The following is an 18,046-nucleotide window of genomic DNA, read 5'->3' as shown; positions in this document are numbered from 1 at the left end:
TGAAAACAATTTCAAAAAAATAACAAAAAGAAAGAAGTGCAGAGATGTTAAATTGAAGTCTTGTTGTATAATTAGAGTTAAATTAATTGACAGCCTTTTAGAGGAGAAACACAAGAGTGAGGAATAATAAACCCACATTGAGAATAGAGTTCTTCCATTTCTCTTGCAGCTAAAGGGTGATTTTGAAATTCATTTTATTCATGCTTATCTCAATCCTGTGGACCATTTTGGGTTACTGAACTGGTAAAAGACAGAGATTCATTCCACCAACGCCAGAAATATTAAATTGGTCTCATTACTGTCTTCATTATTGACTCACTTCCCAACAAAAGAAAAAAATAGTTTTTCTTGCTGTTGCAATTCAGTCTTAGGCACTTAGGCACTGCCTTCATCCATTAGCCATCCTACCCTCAGCAGAGGACCCTGGGGATTTGAGGTTCCAAAGAGCTTCACTAACATTTGAACTTGGAGGAAATTCCCACTAGCTTCAGCTACTGTTTTTGGTCCAGAGACACCAGAGGACACCACTATTTCAGCTGTGATTGGGGAACACTTTTCACACAAGGGTTGATCAGTTCAGTAGAGCTCAAAAAGGACAGGCAATGGCCTCAGGTCAACAAGCCGGGCGATTCTTTTATCTTCTCTGTCTTCATAAACCCAGCATCTGAATTTCTATTCACATAATTTTGGAGTATCATTCATAGATCATTTGTGGAACTGAGAAGTCATTCCCCCAGGGCAATGCATAATCCTAGTGAAATATTTTATCAATATAAAATATCATTCTATTTTTCTATTAAAATAGAGTCAATGAATCTAAGTCCTAAAAGATATGATGAAGTTCTGATTTGTTTGGGTTTGTTGTTATGTTTTTATGTAGAAGCCCTTTGATGAAGGTATAGGTAGAAGTGAAGAATTTTCCAGCAAAGAAGAGATAATATTAATTAAAATGCTGCAGTGCTCTAATGGCTCTGCATTCTCATCCAACTCTTCAGCCCGTCCAATTTCCTCCCAATCACCTGTAAACTCCTTGAGGGCAGGGGCTGGTTTTTAGTCCTGTAAACTTTGTTTGCTTTATAGTGCCTGCAACAAAGTAGGTATCACATAAATGAAATCGAATTAGATTGAAATTGATTTGTTACAGGGATTAGAATAGAAAAATGGCCAACCAGGTCCTGAAGGACATAAGAGATAAAGCAAAGTCTACAAGACAGATTGGGCATAAGAGGCAGCATGGGATAGTTGATAGTGGGCCAGTCTTTAAGTCAGTCAAATCTCATATTGGCTGTGTGATTTTGAGTAAATCATTTCACTTCTAGGTGCCCCCAGCAATACTGTAAGACAATTAATTTTTGTCCCTTTTAGGTAGGGACTCCTTTTTCCTCTTATTCCCCAAGACCTAGCATAGTGCCAAGACATAGTCAGCTCTTTTTTTTTTATTTTCTCTTTCTCTCTCTCCTTTTTTTTTTCTTTTGGCTAGGCAATGGGGTTAAGTGACTTGCCCGGGATCACAGAGTTAGTAAGTGTTATGTGTCTGAGGCCAGATTTGAACTCAGGTCCTCCTGACTCCAGGGCTCTATCCACTGTACCACCTAGCTGACCCCATAGTCAGCTCTTAATAAATGCCTATTGATTTGGACTTACAGAGAACTGCCACTGTGCATTGATAGAGGGAGTTTCCACATGGGGAATTCCCCCACACCAAATTGCAAGTTAAAATAAAAATACATAAATTAAAAAAGAGGTCCTTCATTGCACCCTCTCACTGTTAGGAGAGGATGGCTTTTCTTCATTACTTACTGGTATTGGTGAGTTTTGCCTAATATTCATTAATTGTCTTGGTCTTGAAACTGTTAAAGAAAAGTTTGAAGGTGTCACCTTTCATGGGTGAATTCCAATGCTGCTGTTTGAAACTTCCCAAAGGTTTCTTCATTTTGGTGTCTTCCCCCATCTTAGAGCAGCGCTCCTGGAGTGGTTTGGGTGCCAGGCCAACAAAAGAGGTCTCTTGTCAAACAACTCAGAATGTTCACTTTGGAAGAGGAGAATGCTAATTCCTGGTCCAAAGAAAGGGGGCAGACACTGACTGAATGTCTTTAGGGTCTTTTCCCATATGCATTAAAAACACAAATGGGGGCCCATGCCAGTGACTGTGCCCAGAGGGTGACAGAACAGTCTTCACATCACTGCTTAATCTGTTTGTAGTAAGAAATATTTCTGACTATTAAAAATAAAATGGAGGGTCACTGTGGCATACTAGATAGAGGACGGGCCTTGGAGCAGCAAGATGGAGGCCAAGTTCTGTCTTGACACACACCCACTGGCTGGGTAAGGGATGTGACCCCTCGGTGTTCTGGGAAACTCTGGAAGACTCTGTGTTACAGATGAATTGCTGATCTCGCATCATCATAGCATCCTGCATTTAGAGATGAAAGAAACCCAGAGTCTACTTAGTCTACCCTTTTCATTTTACAGATTAGGAAACTGAGGCCTAGGGAGATTAAGTGGTTTTCCCAAGGTCATGAAGTGAGCTCCTATTCAGTGTCAGAGGAACATTTCTGAACCAGGCCGGCTGTTTCTGGGCTCACTCCTCTTTTTACAGTATCAGGTTTTTATTGGTGGAGAAAGTTTCCACACCTTGAGTTCCCCTTCACTAATGAAATCACAGGTTGAATCCAATGAGAAAAAAATAATCTTGTTTCAAAGTGAGTTTCATAAAAGTAGATGGTTTGCTTGTTAAGTTAAAACTTTTTAAAGTGATACCAGACAGGTTCTTGCCCCTTGACTTTAACACCCTTTACCTTCCTTGCAGAAATACAAAGAGTATGAGAAGGATGTTGCAATAGAAGAAATCGATGGCCTCCAGCTGGTGAAAAAGCTGGCAAAGAACATGGAGGAGATGTTCCATAAGAAGTCCGAAGCCGTCAGGGTGAGTATCTGGGCCTCGGCCTTCTCTTTGGGGTTTTTATGTGGTTTCCTCCTTTCTCACTGCTCAGGTAAGAGTCATGAACAGAGGTGTGCTGCTGGTAAACATTTAATAACCAGCTCTTCAGGAAAATACACATGACACACTTTTCAGTTTAGCCTGCATTATTAACATTTTGTCCATCATTCTCTTTAGTCGAGAGGCAGTCAACAAACAAAGAATCTTAACAATCAGCTCCCTAACCTGTTCAGGCTGATTCTAACACATACACATGAGAAAACTGAGGCTCAGAAAAGGAAAGTGCCTGGACAGACATCACAACTAGAAAGGGTCAAGGCTGGGAATGTCAGCCCAAGTAGGTCTTTTTCCAAGTCTCATCTGTAAATCAGGGATAATAATGCTTTAGCTGCCTCAGCATTGTTAGAAGGAAAGCATGTTGAGAATCTTAAAATATGAAAGACATGGGCGGTTTTTATTATTTGCTCATTTTGGGTGCTCACATAGAGGCCTGAACTCGAGGGCGGGGCTGAAAAACTGTTTTTTGTTCTCAAACATGATAGAAGATGTCAGGAGTGCCAGGAGCTTGAACTCAACCCAAGCAAGAAGCAGAATAACAGAAATGGAAAATGCATTAGGTTTACATAAAGTCACAGAGCCAGAGCTGGAAGGAAGGTCAAAGGTCAGGACAGATGAGGAAACTGAGGCAGAGAACCGTGAAATGATTTGCCTAGGGTTATACAAGGAAGAAGTGGAAGAGAACAAATTAGAACCCAGATCCTCCAATAAGCACATGGTAAGTGTTTAATAAATGCTCATTGACTGAGGACTGACTTTAGCTCTCTTGCCAATGTTTTCCCCCTACTGTAACATTTCGCAGTCAAAGGGAACAAAGGTAGAAAAAAAAAGTCCTAGTTTAGAAGTCATAGGACCTGGGTTTTAATTTTGTTTCTGTTACTTATGTCCCTTGTGAGTTTGGTTAATTGACTCAATCTTCCTTCCTGGACTTCATTTTCCTCATCTGTAAATGAACTCCAACTCTAAACCCATGATCACAAGATGTGTCATGAACACAGTATTGGAAAGAATGTATTTGGCCACACAAAAAGGACATGAAACAAGCTAGAATTCATTCCTAGACAAAGCTTGGTGGGAGGCTCCTCCTACCGTCTAACCCATTGCCGTATTTTTTAGTAGGGCTCTAGTGAGTAAAGTTTAGAGTTGTACAGAAACACGAGGTGAATGATCCCAAGAACCATCATTTCCCTTTCCAGTGACAAAAGGGAAGTTTTGTTGTTGTTCCTTTGTTTTGTGGAGAGCTTTCCACTGTGGCCGCTGGTCACACTTTAAGTAGCTCAGGCTAGAAGCTTAACAAATATGGGGCCATGAAGGCTCTCTTCTGGAGTGGAGAATTCCAAAGGAGTAATAGACCCTGACTAAAACAAGGAAAAGGAGGGGAGGGTGTCAGTTTCTGGGTGGTTGTGGGTATAAAAACTTGCAGCCCACTCCTTCCTCCTTCTTGTCCTAGAAGGAAATCCCCAGTGACTGCCATCCTGTCCTCTCTTCCAAGGCTCTCTCCTCTGCTTTTTCTTGGTAGACCAGCCTCTCATTGCTCACAAGCAATAATCATCTTTATGGCCCTCCAACCAGAGCCTTCCTTCCTTCCTCCATGGATTGACAGGCTTAGAGTTGGCATGACCTCGAGATCATCTCATTCAACCCTTTCATTTTACAAGTGAGTAGATGGAGGTCCAGTGATATGTAATGACTTGTTCAATTCATATAGGGAAGAGGTACAAAGTTAGGAATCAAACCTTGGGCCATTGACTTTATATCTGGCATGCCTTCTGCTGCACCACATTGCTATAGTCCAAGTTATGGGTTTCGGGTCACAAGCTTTTTCTGCTGCCCAGTTAAAACTAATAACTTCTGATATTTTTGCCTCACAATCAAATATTAGTTTTTTTTTATTTAGAAGAGGGGTCTTTTTGATGAAAACAGTAATGGATTTTTGTTGTAAAAATCTTCATAGCTCCGACAACCTTTTGCAGATTGTATGGGCATCTGCATTCTGGACACTGAAGTAACAGAGTCCCTAATTAAATTAATTAAAAGAGAAGTTAGAGTTAGGGTTAGAATAAAGATTTGAAAATAGGAAAGGGAGAACAACTTGTGAACCTTAGGACAGACCTTTGTTGTTTTGGGACCTTTCAATCAAAAAGATGCCCTTTGGTTGGGGGCTAGAGTGAGCAGGGGGTGGGTTTAATAGATTTAGGATGCCAATTACAGAAACCTCCTTTTTTTTTCTGGATGAATCTGTGAGCTAGGTCCAAAGAGTTTTGCCTGGTGATAGATGCTACGTGGCTCTAGGAGAATAAAATAAAACTCATTTCTTGGATCCAAAATGGCCCCAGGATGGAGTCAGCCAGAGTTTCATGAAGCCCATTTTCTAAAATACTGCCTATGGAATTCTGAGAACAGATGTTGGTGTTGGGAAAGCTAATGTACCCAATCCCTCTGATACTTTGGTAGATGGGTTTTGCTTTTCTTAAGCTCTTTAAGGGGGAAAAAAATCACCAAAGCAAGTCAGAGTTTTGTTTGGAAGCAGCTATATGGTTGGAATTGTGCTTAGTTCACACTGTGAGCTGTACAGACCCATTGGAAACAGTTACCAGACCTGTGGTCACTTAGAAAGCTATTAGGGGACTTCTGGAAGGTCTGTTTAGATGCTTGTTTGACTTGGGGTGGAGGGAGAAAGAAAAATCACCAGTTTTCCTCCTATAAAAATATACTCCTTAAATGGGCACAAGTGCCAGAAGCTTTAAAAACCCCTCTTGGCATAGTTCTGGGTACACCCAAAGACTGTGAGGCTTAGTTCAAATTATGTTAGAGACAGCAGCAGGGCCCTTTCCCCCCTGCCACCCATGGTGAAGGATATTCAGCTCAAATGTCAGACTGGATTGGTTGGTCATTTACTTGAGTTAGCTGTGTCCACCCTTAAAATACTTCCATCTGGCCTTATACATTGTAGAACTAGGGACTTCAGAAGTCACCCAGTCCACCCCCCTTTGCTTTACAGATAAGAGAAGTGAAGCCTCGTAAAAAAGCCACTTGCTCAGGGACACCCAGTGATCCACTAGCTAAGTCTTTGGCACCATCTGATGGTTCAGCATCAGAAATGGGTAGGATTTTATCCATGCAAATGGCATTAAGGAAGAGTCATTGACATCTACCTTGCTGCTGTGCCCTAAGGGCCATGGGATCCTCCATCAGACTTGCAGCTGAAACGTGTCTCCCTCATTAGAATGTGAATTCCTAGAGCGTGGGACTATTTCTGTTTGTATCCCTAGAACTTGACACAGTGTTTTGTATATAGTAAGTGCTTAATAAATACTTTATTCATTCCATTAGAATTTGAACCCAGTACCTTTGATTCTAAAGCCAGTGTTCCTTTTACAATATCCCTCTCAAAGACCCACATATTTGTATGAGACAAGATCCTTACTTGATGTACATTCACCCCAAGTGCCCCGAGGAAAATACCTGCTTCCATGACTGATGGCATGGTTAAGGAAAATTGGGTCCCTCTGGTAGGTTATTAACATTTCTACCTATGCATGTGAAATATTCCAAAGAATGAGCAGCCCGCATGGGAACAATCCAGGGAGCTTCAGTAACAAAGAATTGTTCATCTGTGAAGTCTATGATCAGGCTTAAAAAAAAAAAAAAGAGTCATTTTGTAAGGTCCTTTCAAAAAACAACACCCAAACATCCCTGCTCTTTCCTGCCTGTTAATCAGGGTTGGGCTTTATTCTCTTTTGCTCAAGCTTGATTTCCTGTTTTTTTTTTTTCCCTTCATCCCTTTGCCCAGTGATTAGTTGATTCAGAGTGATTCTCTCATCCTCACCCACTATTTGAATTACTCTTCAGCCTATAATTATCCTATCACAGAAAGACCTCTTTCCCTGCTGTCAGATGTTGACAGTAAATGGGAAGCCTAAAGTGCCGGGGTCATTACATAACCTTTGTCATCTGGATGGTAATGGACGAGGGGCGACTTCATTTTTCAAGTTGACAAATTGCAAATAGCCTGAGCTCTAATAATTTCCATTAACATAATGGTGTTGTCATGGGGGACGTACCTTAACTAATATTTCCTGTGTATTTTTAATGCTGTCAATGGTCCAGATAATTGTTTGATTCCTTTTTCTGAGGTTTGCCTTATCATATTTTTAACTAACCTTAACTGGGACACAGGCAATGAGGTTGCTGTTTGTTTCTGTTTATAAAGACTGTGCAATGAAAGATTGCAGATGTGATTTTAAATTTTTTTTAACATTTTTATTTAAAGTTTTGAGTTCCAAATTCTCTCTATCTTTCCCTCCCTTCCCTCCCCTTCCCTTAGATGGTAAGCAATCAGATATAGGTTATACATGTGCAATTATGTAGGCCATTTCCATATTAGTCATTTTATACAAGAAGACTAATAAAAGAAAAAAAATGAAAGTAAAAAATAGTGTGCTTCAGCATGTATTCAAACAATATCAGTTCTTTCTCTGAAGGAAGATAGCATGCTTCATCATTAGTCCTTTGGGATTGTCTTAGATCATTGTATTGCTGAGAAGATCTAAGTCATTCAACATTGAACAATATTGCTGTTACTCTATATAGTGTTCTCCTGGTCCTGTTCACTTTGCATCAGTTCATGTAAGTCTTTTCAGATTTTTCTGAAATCATCCTTATAGCATACTTAAACTGTTGGAGCCCTCAATTTATTTGACTAGGTACTTTATCTAATTTTGAAATTCCTCCATATGAAAAGAAAATTGAATCAGTGTTCGTTAGACTTTCAAATGATGTTTTTCATGTTTTGTTTGACCCAGAGAGAATGGTCTGCAACAATTCAGAAAACATTCACTAAATGCCTGCTGTATAGGCAAGGTGCTAAGCTCTAGAGATCCAAAGACCAACAGTCCTTGCCCAGAAGGCGCTTCTCTTCTACAGAGGGGAAACAAATGTGCACAAGAGAACAATAGCAGATTACCAGCTTCTGACCTCAGACTTTTTCTAACTTGTTCCCCCCACTCCTTCTGTAACCTCTCCCTATTCAGCTTTCTTCTAAGTGTTCTCTTTCCTCTTTAGAATATAAACTCCTTGAGGGCAGGGATTATCTTTTTTTTTTCTGCTAGGGTTTGTATTCTCTGCACTTGGCACAGTGCCTGCCCCAGAGGGAGTGCTTAACAAATTTTTGCTGATTGAGTGATTGATAAAGATTCTGAGGATGAGGGAGAACTTTCAATTTAATTCCGCAAATATTGTTCTGTGCTTTCATTATGGCAAACACTGTGCTAAGCTTTGGGCCACAAAGACAAATGAAACGGAGGTGGTGGTCAAAGTGGTAATGTTGGTTTGTCTTAGCTATTACATGCTCTCCCTTGGCCCTCTCTGCCCTCCCTCTCTCTGTCTCTTCCTTTCCCTCTGTCCCTCCCCCTCCTTTTCCCTCACAGCTGTGCTAGCTTACCTGGCCCATGTGTTTGTTGGCTGGCCCCATTTCCACAGGAATCGTCTTCCCAGATGCAGCTGGGAGGGCTGGGTTGGAAGCAGCAATGGTGGTCTCGGGGGTGGGGTGCAGGGTGAGAAGGGGGTGCTGCCATTCCTGGGGCTCTTGTGCTCATCTCCCTGTTGGTAGTTGGTTAGTAGTTGGTGGTGATGAGGAAAGCCAGCCTCTTCTCTACAATGGCCTCTCCCCTTAATGATGCGTACAGGGGCTGGGCTGGAAGCAGGTCTGCTGGTGGGGAAACAGTTATTCCCGAGACTTTTGGGCTCAGGGTTCCTAATTGTTTCCCTTTGGGTTTGAGAAAGACGGTGGTGATGGTGGTGTAACTTGCTAGGCACATGCTGCTTCCTGGGTCTCCCTCAGCACACTCTGCCTGTTCAGCTGGGTTGGCTCACAGAGATAAGGGCTTTGGAGAGGCAGAGATGAGGAGTGCTATCGCTCCTTGGGGATTGCCTGTACAGTCCAGAGCCACGAGATGGAGCATTGAGCTCAGGGACTAGTAGGTGGTTCAGTTTGGCTGGAACGTGAAATGAGGAAGATATTATGAGGTGATGGAACGGGCCCCAAAAAGTCTCCCAAAATACCTGAATCCTGCCACAGACATTTGCTATCTGTGACACCCAGGGCAAGAATCTCTCCCTGCCACAGTTTCTTCATCTGTCAATTGGGGAGAATAATAGAACCTATATTTCAGGGGTGTTGTGAGGATCAAAATAGTTAACATATATAGAACATTTTGCAAAAATAATATTCTTAATAATAATATTAATAATGATAGCTTACATTTATATAATGCCTATTGTATGCTAGGCACTATGCTAATATTATCTCATTTGATCGTCACAACAACCCTAGAAGGTAGGTGCTATCGTTATCCTGATTTTACAGACAAGGAAATTGAGGCAAACAGAGGTTAAGTGACTTCCCCAATGTCACACAGCTAGTAAGTGTCTGAGGCCAGATTTGAACTCAAGTCTTCCTGACTAGAGGTCTAAAACTCTATCCACTATGCACCATAGCTGCTACAACAGCAAAGCTAGATCTAATAAATAAGTAGATTGACCAATACAGAAGAAAAAATCTGACCTGAATTGTGAGATTAAGACACATCTAATTAGGTATCCCCTCTATTTTCCAGCTTGTCTCAGCCTTTAACACAGGGCCCTGCCTGCAGTAGACACTTAATAAAGGCTTGTTCAGTTGAGTTGATTGGCTCAGAATGGATTGTCTCAAGGTCATCCAACCACCTTACCAATTTGGGATTGCCTTCCAGAGCCCAGGAGTGAGTAGGATGCATCAGCAGCTAATTTGCCTTTTCCCTCCTTGACAAGGCCATGGTCAGGGCAAGGTCATTAATTAGATGCTGACATCTATCATCCATCTCATTGTTTAAATCTCTTTCAAACTTAATTACTCTTTGGGGTGGAAAGGAGGGAGTTGATTTCAAGAATGTGCTGTCACTTTTGGAGGTGGGGGTAATAGTTGTCATAATAACAACTTGCATTTTTAAAGGACTTAAGGTTTGCAAAGCACTTCACCTGCATTGTCTTAAAGCATCCTCACAACAACCCTTGGAGGTCTGGTGTCCTTCAGTCTTGTCAGACTCTTCATGACCCTATGCACCATAGCATGCCAGGTCCTTCTATGCTGCTATTAGCCCATTTTACCAGTAAGATAACTGAGGCAGACATATGTTGAATGACTTGCCCTAGGGAAAGAGCCTGAGAGGATGATTCAAATCCAGGTCTTGCCACCCAGCTTGCCTGTTTCTTCACAACTGAAAAGTTTCTGTGACTTTTTTCCCCCTGAAATAAGCTGAAAATATATAAAAAAGTATGTTCAAGAGAAAGTTATGCTTAAGAGAATCACAAATTGTCCAAATCAGAAGGGACCCCAGTAGCCATGTAACCAAAATTTTCCTTGAAAAAGAGCCATTTTGCAACCTTCCTGACCAGGGCAGATCTCCCCTTTGCTTGGTGCTCTTGAGAGAGGGGTAGGCCCCTCCAGAGAGGATCCTGGTGGGAACCCAGACCAGACCCCAAATATCATTGCTGGTGTTTAGCCTACATTTGCTCCTTGAAATTTGAGCTGTGCCTTCAGGGCCAAGCAGGACAAGGCTAATTCTCCTTCCATATGCCAGCCCTTCAAATACTTGCAGTCTGGTATGTCCTTTCCTTTCAGGGGTTCAGGTCGCTCCCTGAGTCTTCTCTTCCTAAACATCCCCAAATCCCTCACCCAATCCTTGTAGGACCTGGTTACCATTTTCCTCAGAGTCATTCTAATTGCCTTTGTCTGGGCAGCCTGCCAGTTTATCACAGAATCATGGAGTTAGAGCAAGAAGCCACCTTGGAGATCATTGACTTTACAAATGAGGAAATTAAGGCCCACAAGTGACTTACTCACAGTTTCCCATCAAAAGCCATATTTGCATCCCTGCGACCAAATCCTGTGTCTGCCCCCAGGCCTCACTTTCTCTTCTTTTCCTGGAAACTTTCCATCTTAATAACAGGAGAATAGTATTAGCAAACTTTGGATTCAGTATTTAATGCATTTAGAAGTGATTTAAGGTTTCTAAAGGTAAATAAACTTAACCCCCTCCTATTGACTTTCCAATTTGCATTGATGAAGTGATAAATTGGACACTTTTGAAAGAAGATTCACTTAGAAAGAAAAATCCTCATTTCATGTGAAAGTCGAAAAGAGGCTGGGATTTTTATTTTTTCCTCCTCTGGCTACCTGCTGTTCATTGTGAAACTGATTCCCATCCCAGCAGTCCTGGGGAAAGAAATGGCGATTGTACAGTAATTCAATTTCAGGGTTTTTACGCATGGGTTCACCAATTGGGCTTTATCAGGAGAAGCTGGGCCTCTAAAGCCTTTTATCATGAAATTCCACAGGCAAGAAGACATTTGTCCTAGGTGACGACTATTACTATTTGCATTTAATAAACATTTACCATCACAAAAAATGGATTTTTGCTCCAACACAGATGAGATTTACACCAATCCTTGCAAAAACTAGAAAATGCTACTAACCAGGTTGTCTTTGTGTATATTCCATATGACATTATGCAGAGACTCCAGCATACTGCTTATGGAGATGCATGGAGATATATACAAGAACATGGTTCTGGGGTTAGGAATGTAAGATGGGGGTTAGAATGATGCAGTTGGAGTCAAAAAGAACTGCCTCTGATAATGACTAGCTTTGTGGCTAGGAGCAAATCACCTAAGCCTTACTTTCCTTAGCTATAAAATGGGGATAACAGCTGCACTAGCTACCAACTTCACAAGGTTGTTGTAGGCCTCAAATGAGAAAATGGATAGAAAACCCAGGTGTGAAATGGACTCTTGTCACCAAGTAGCTTATATTCAAATAGGCAGAAATGCCTTGTGCATATATAGGCATGTCCAAAACTAGCACCTGGGGGAGGAGAAATGGCTTCATGGAAGAGTTGACTGACAGTTGAGCCATTGGTTCTTGATTGGAACCTGACATTTTGAAGCTCATAGGACCATACATTTGGATCTGGAAGGAACTTTTGACCTTATCCAATTCAACCTCCTCATTCTGTCGATAAAGGAAGTGAGGTCTAGAGTGAAGTGACTTGCCCAGGGTCACAGAAGGCTCAGAGGCAGTATTGGAACCCACAACATTGGATTCTGAATCCTGTGGTATTTCCACTGTGCTGTGCTAGGACTATTTGTGATTTTCCACCATGAACTACTACTGTTCTCTGCACTGAGCACACCTTTTGATTCTCAAGTGTGTGTCTGCATTGATTTCCATTTCCTTGGAATTCCAAAGGTTGTTTCATTGATACAGGGCAAACTCAACTTTCAAAGAATCCATATATGCACACAAGAACAGTAAAGACATCCCACTTTTCTCTAGTGGTGCACCACATGGTCTCAGTGTCCTCTTTGGACATCTTAAAATGCATAGATTTATACCTTTTTGTACATCTACCTACTTACCTACCTACCTATTTACAGGTAAACTCCTAGAGATCAGAGATAATCTTGTTTATGTCTTTAACCAAATAACAGCTAGCACACTGTAGACCTGGCACATAGTAGGTGCTTAATTGCACTTGTGTTGATGGATTGATGCATATACATAGATGTAGATATATCTCTCACACATAAGAAAATATGGCCCTGAAACCACAAAGCAGAAACAATTTACAAAGCAGGAGCTCAGCCTGGCCACCCAGAGATTATATGAAATCTGCAAACCTTTGGTGAAAATGTTTTGGATCATAGTGCAGTGTTAAAAACAGATGTAGCAGCTTTGTGGTATTCACAGAATTGACCCCACATTACACTGAAGTTCCCTTTAAAATGTTTAGGCCCTCAGAGGACAATCCCCAAATTCTAATGTCCTTGCCATGTTTGGAACGGCTTCTTTGACTCTGCAAGCTCCATTTTCAGAGAGAAAAATGGGACAACTGCTTAGAATTTCAGATGTGCCCCCTCCCTCACAGTTTGCCTCTCTGTCTCATCTTTCTCTTTTTCTCTTTCTCTGTTTTTTTTCTTTTCTATAAATCCATTATCATCAAAGGTAAGTTTGGTCCTGCTAAACCTCTATCCTAACAAATCAGCTACATCTGATAATGCTTTTCTACAAAAGATATATGCCATGGAATGGTGAAGGTCACTGGGTCAAGCGGGAGCCAGCTTTATGTTCCTTAATTCTTTATATTAAGAATTATACTCAAGATCTTGCTCAGCAGAGTTAGGATCTAAAACCAGGTCTAGTGACTCCAAATCCTGTGCTTTCTTCACCATAGCACCACATTGTCCCATGTTAGCATTTCATGGTTTTTTTTTTCATAGACCTGTGAATTTACCTGTGAAAGAATTACCATAGAGGAGTTTATAATACCAATGCAGATTAGCACCTTTTCTGTAATTTATAGATTTAGAAAGTTGTTTGGGGTACCAAGAGTTTGTTTAAATTATGCATCCTGGGTTATATAATTGGCATGTGTCAGAGGTTAGACTCGAATTCAGGTATTCTTGACTCAGGATCCTATTCATTATCCAACTCTCTTTGAAACTTAGCTGATCTCAAAATATATACTAATGTAGCACCCCAAATTGCATAGTCACTAGCAAGCTGGGTCCCTGGAGAAACAGCTGCTACTTCAAGTTCTATAGAGTTGCTCCATGGTGAGTTATTCTACTAACAGTGTTGCTCAGGGACCCCCGTTAGTGTGCTTTCTAATAACAATCAGCCATTAGATTCAGTTAGCTATTAGAAAAGTCATTTACTCAAAAGGCATGGCGAAGTAATACTTGCTAAGCAATATCCTCAAAACCTTCGATTTACTTTATCACAAATGCACACAGGGTCCATTTGATTCACTTTATCACAAATGCACAAAGATTCCATTTTGGGGAGTACAATGCAATTGTGGTGCACATGTTTAGGGAACATTGGCCAAGACAACTCAGAGCTCTAGAACTGCACTTTTCTTTCTCTGGAGATACCTCTTGAAGGTCAAAGCATGGTGTGGGGTCTAGTGTAATAAATTAATCACTGCAGTGTTTGTCTGGCCTGGGTCCTAGCAGGGCCCTGCTTCTTAGATTGAGAAGTGGCTCCTTATCTGGCTCGGCTGCTGTAGAGCTTAGACATGCCAATCTTTCAGCCATTTCATAGGCTCCTCACCTGGAAAGCGACTAGATGGGTCACTTGGTCATCTGGTTGGCAGCTGCATAGCTGGACCAGACAGGGCATTCATATATTGAGCTAGAGCTTCACAGGGTGCAGTGGCTCTGATAAAAGGATGTATCCATGGGACTCCATACTCTTGATTGTTGATGAGCGACTGAAATCCCAGTCACTGCCAGTTTCTGGCTTGGCTGTGTGTGACTGTGCTTTTTCTTGCAAGGGGTATTCCAGTGTTTTTATTTTTCATTTGGAGCATTACCGTGCTGTTTCATAAATGGTAGAGATCTTAGTCTGGGGATGGCAGAGCTCTGTCCTCCTTGACTCCCTCAGGGTCTTGGCCTTGAGTTTTATTACCTCTTTGAGAAAAGGTGAGAGGAGCCTAGCATTTCCTGTTTGGCAACTCTTCCTAGTTAAGAGGTGGGAATCCCTCAGTGAGGGACCCCATCCTTACTTATGGTGAGCAGCCAATTACACTTCCCAGATTCCTATTAGAATCTTCTATGTGGTTAGGAACAAAGGTTTTGAGGCAGTCAATGTTCTGGGGAAAGTTCATTATCTTTGATGGCCTTGTCATATCAAATTTAATTGATCCAAACCTCAAACCCCTGCTAAGATATGGAATGCTTTTTTGACACATGAAAGTCAAATCAAGTCAGAAAACATTTATTAAACACATCCTATGGGTCAGGCAGTGTGTTAAGTGCTGGAGATACAAGGAAAGACAAAAACTGTCTCTGCTTTCAAGGTTTTCATGATCCCCTTTTCATTGACCAATCTTGAATTTTGCTGAAGTCTATAAGGCTAAAGCCTTACATTGAATTCAAGCCAACTCTGGTAATGGGCTTCTCCCATATTACATTGCTTAGCTCTGTGCAGTTGTCTTGGTCCTTTGTACTGTCTTGCTTTTCAAAGCATTTATTTTTAATACTGAAAATGGAATGGAATGACTGATCAAAGCCTTTCTGTTTGCAACTTTTATATGTATCGACTTGCTTCTTTGCTCGTGCCATGGGGAAGAGCAACTCAAAGACAGATGGGACTACTATTCCAAAAGTAAAATGGGAGGACTATGTTATTCCCAGAAACCTTTCATTTTAGATACAGTTTAGGGTTGATTTATAGTATATAGTTGACTTATAAAATTTGTACCATCCTTATGGATAGAAAGGAATTCTAAAATAATGTTATGGATACTATATTTACATAATTATAGATTAGAGGTATCATTTTATAACACAACAAAATAACTATTGTGCTATTTTCCTTCAGGATATTAAGATTTTGGGGAGGGGGATGATGGACTGATAAAGCAGAAACCTAAATCATGAGGACAAGTGGAGTCTGGTAATTGTAAAGTAGAGGTTGGTTATATGTTATTGTGAGAAATCATCAGACAACTCTAAGTGATTCAGGGTATGATTGTATATGCAAAAGACAAATTATAATATAAGGCAACATAAGAAAAACACCAAACAAAGATTATGGATGAGAAATGCCATAGGAATTCAGAAGGTGGTAAAAATTACCTTGGGTTGGGAATAAGGGAAGGGGCTATTTAAGATATTTTAGAAATTAGATTATTATTTTTCCCTGCCCCTGATGTTCATGCATGTTGTCACACCCTATGCAGCCAACTCCACCAATGACATATCCCGCGCTTGCAATACATTCCCTCCTCACTGTTTCCTTGGTGAATCTCTGGCTTCATTCAGAGCATAATCCTGTTGCTTCCTCCATCATGAGGCCTTTCCTGATGTCACATATTTTTCCTCTTTTCTCCTATTTTGTATTTATTTCTCCATGTGCATGTTATGACCCCTCAGGAGAATGCTGAGCTCCTGGAAGGCAGAGACTGTTTCATTACTGTCTTTGTATCTTTAGTGCCAGGCACAGTGCCCGGCAGAGTGTAGCCACTGAATAAATACTTTTTAAATTGAACATTTTATAGTTGATCTCTAATAATGGGATAATTAAAATTATTAATCCCCCTCTAACCCCAGACCCCATCAATTTGCACTTGTTGTCCCCATGGCTCAAATTTCCCCCCAAATAAGATGTTCTTTCCTTTCCTTTCTATCTTATCTTAGCAATATGTCTTGTAACATATATCCTGGAGGCAGCATGTTGCCTCTAGTTAGGATTTGGAGGCAGAAGCCATGGGTTCAAATCCTGATCGGTCTCTTCTTACCTGTGAGAGCTTGGCCAAGTCATACCACTTCTCTCTGGGCCTCAGTATCCTCCTCTGTGAGAGTGGGGTAGGGGGTATTGGACTTAAAGTCTTCTGAGTTCCTTTCCAACTTTAATTTTACATTCTGTGATTTTAGAAGTAGGCTTTATTTCTTAATACTTATAGGAGATTATTTTCTTTGCACAGCAGAAGGGAAACAGTGGAATCCATTGCCTCTAATAGATTGTATCAATTAATGAATAATGATTCAACAAACATTCCACAAACATGCTAGGCCCTGGGGCGCCTAGAGAAAGTGGTTCTCCCCTCCAAGAAGCGTGTATTCTATCTAAAAGAAACAACATATACATAGGTAAGCAAATGCAAAAAAACAAAGGAAAAACACTATTTTTTTCTTGGGAGGAGGAAACATGAACAATTAGGATGATTGCGACCCATCTCATTTAGGAAGTGGAACTTGGTGCCTCCTTTAAGGGAGCCGGGGTGCCAAGAAGCAGCTGTGTGGAGGGCATGTGTTGGAGGTGTGGCGGCAAGGCTGTGCATAAGTAAGGAAGTGAAGTGGTAGATGAATGTCATATACAGGAATACGAATTCTGGAACATAGGGTGGAAGGGAATTCTGGGATATTTATCACTTCCCTCACTGGTGACAATGAGGACAAGGAGGGATAATACCACTGTTGGATGTAAAGCATTAAATTATACCTTAACATTGGACCGGATGGTCCAGATCATTGCTCTCAATCAGGACAACATGTCTTCTGTTGCTTTTTCTCTCACCCAAATGACTGATTTCTCCTATTTTCCATACCTCAAGTGAAACTACTTTGTGTTGTATATAGTAAAAAAAAAAAAAAAAAAAAAAAAAAAAAAAGGAAAGAAAAAGAAAAAAAGAAAGATTAGCTTTTTAGCCAAGCAAAATGTCATTTTTGATCTTGTTTCCTATTTTCATTGTGTATTTTAGCCTCCACTCTTTTTATTCCATTTCAAATGATTTCCTGTCACTTTCATTGAGGCTGCAGTGGACCAAGCAGTCTAAAGAAGAAAGGCTAATGGCCGCGGAGGCTGCCATATAAAATTACTAAGCAGTTTCCTGCCCTTAACCCAAATAGTAATTATATCCCATCAGTGCACTCCAGTCCGTGTGCTGACACCACTAGGGCATGGCGGTGCTCTCCAGCTTTACCCTCTGTAATTAGAATGGCTAGATATGTGCATGCAAGGAAAATGAACCCATGGCACCTCCCCTGAGCTGAATGGCAGGGGAAAAGCCAGCATGGGCATGTTCCCTGAAGATGTATAGCTCAGAATTCTGATTTGTAAGATTTTAAACAGGCTGTGCTGTTGTTTAAACACCTGACTAGGTGGGAAAAATAATGCCACTTAATTTATCCTACTGCTAGAGGGAAAAAAATCTTAAAAGGTTTGTGGGTGGAAGGAAATTATGGTGAATCAACCAAGTGTCACCCTAAATAGCTGCAAATGGTAGAATAAAGCCATAATAATAATAATATAAAAAGCCCCAACTATCCTTGTACAAATTGCTGGCAACAAATAAAATGTTTTCAGCAATATTATATGCATATTTAGTATTTTTAAGTAGGAATGGGAATTTTAGGTTTGTTAGTTGGTTTGGCTTCCTTCCTTCCTTCCTTCCTTCCTTCCTTCCTTCCTTCCTTCCTTCCTTCCTTCCTTCCTTCCTTCCT

The 18,046-nt window shown here is 40.9% G+C and overlaps 1 protein-coding gene across 1 annotated transcript in view; it reads left to right on the top strand.

The window, feature by feature from the left end:
• The window catches only part of CACNA2D3 (calcium voltage-gated channel auxiliary subunit alpha2delta 3), a 1,008,438-nt gene that overhangs the window by 200,476 nt on the left and 789,916 nt on the right, over positions 1 to 18,046 (top strand). The window contains exon 3 of the mRNA XM_027835883.1: positions 2,810 to 2,926. Within this exon, the coding sequence (XP_027691684.1) occupies positions 2,810 to 2,926 (117 nt within the window). The remainder of the gene's footprint in view (positions 1 to 2,809; positions 2,927 to 18,046) is intronic.

This window comes from Vombatus ursinus, unplaced genomic scaffold, assembly GCF_900497805.2.
Source record: "Vombatus ursinus unplaced genomic scaffold, bare-nosed wombat genome assembly UNPS02014817.1, whole genome shotgun sequence".
NCBI lineage: Eukaryota > Metazoa > Chordata > Mammalia > Diprotodontia > Vombatidae > Vombatus > Vombatus ursinus.
The sequence above is the reverse complement of the archived record's forward strand: the minus strand, read 5'-3'. Positions and strand labels throughout refer to the sequence as shown.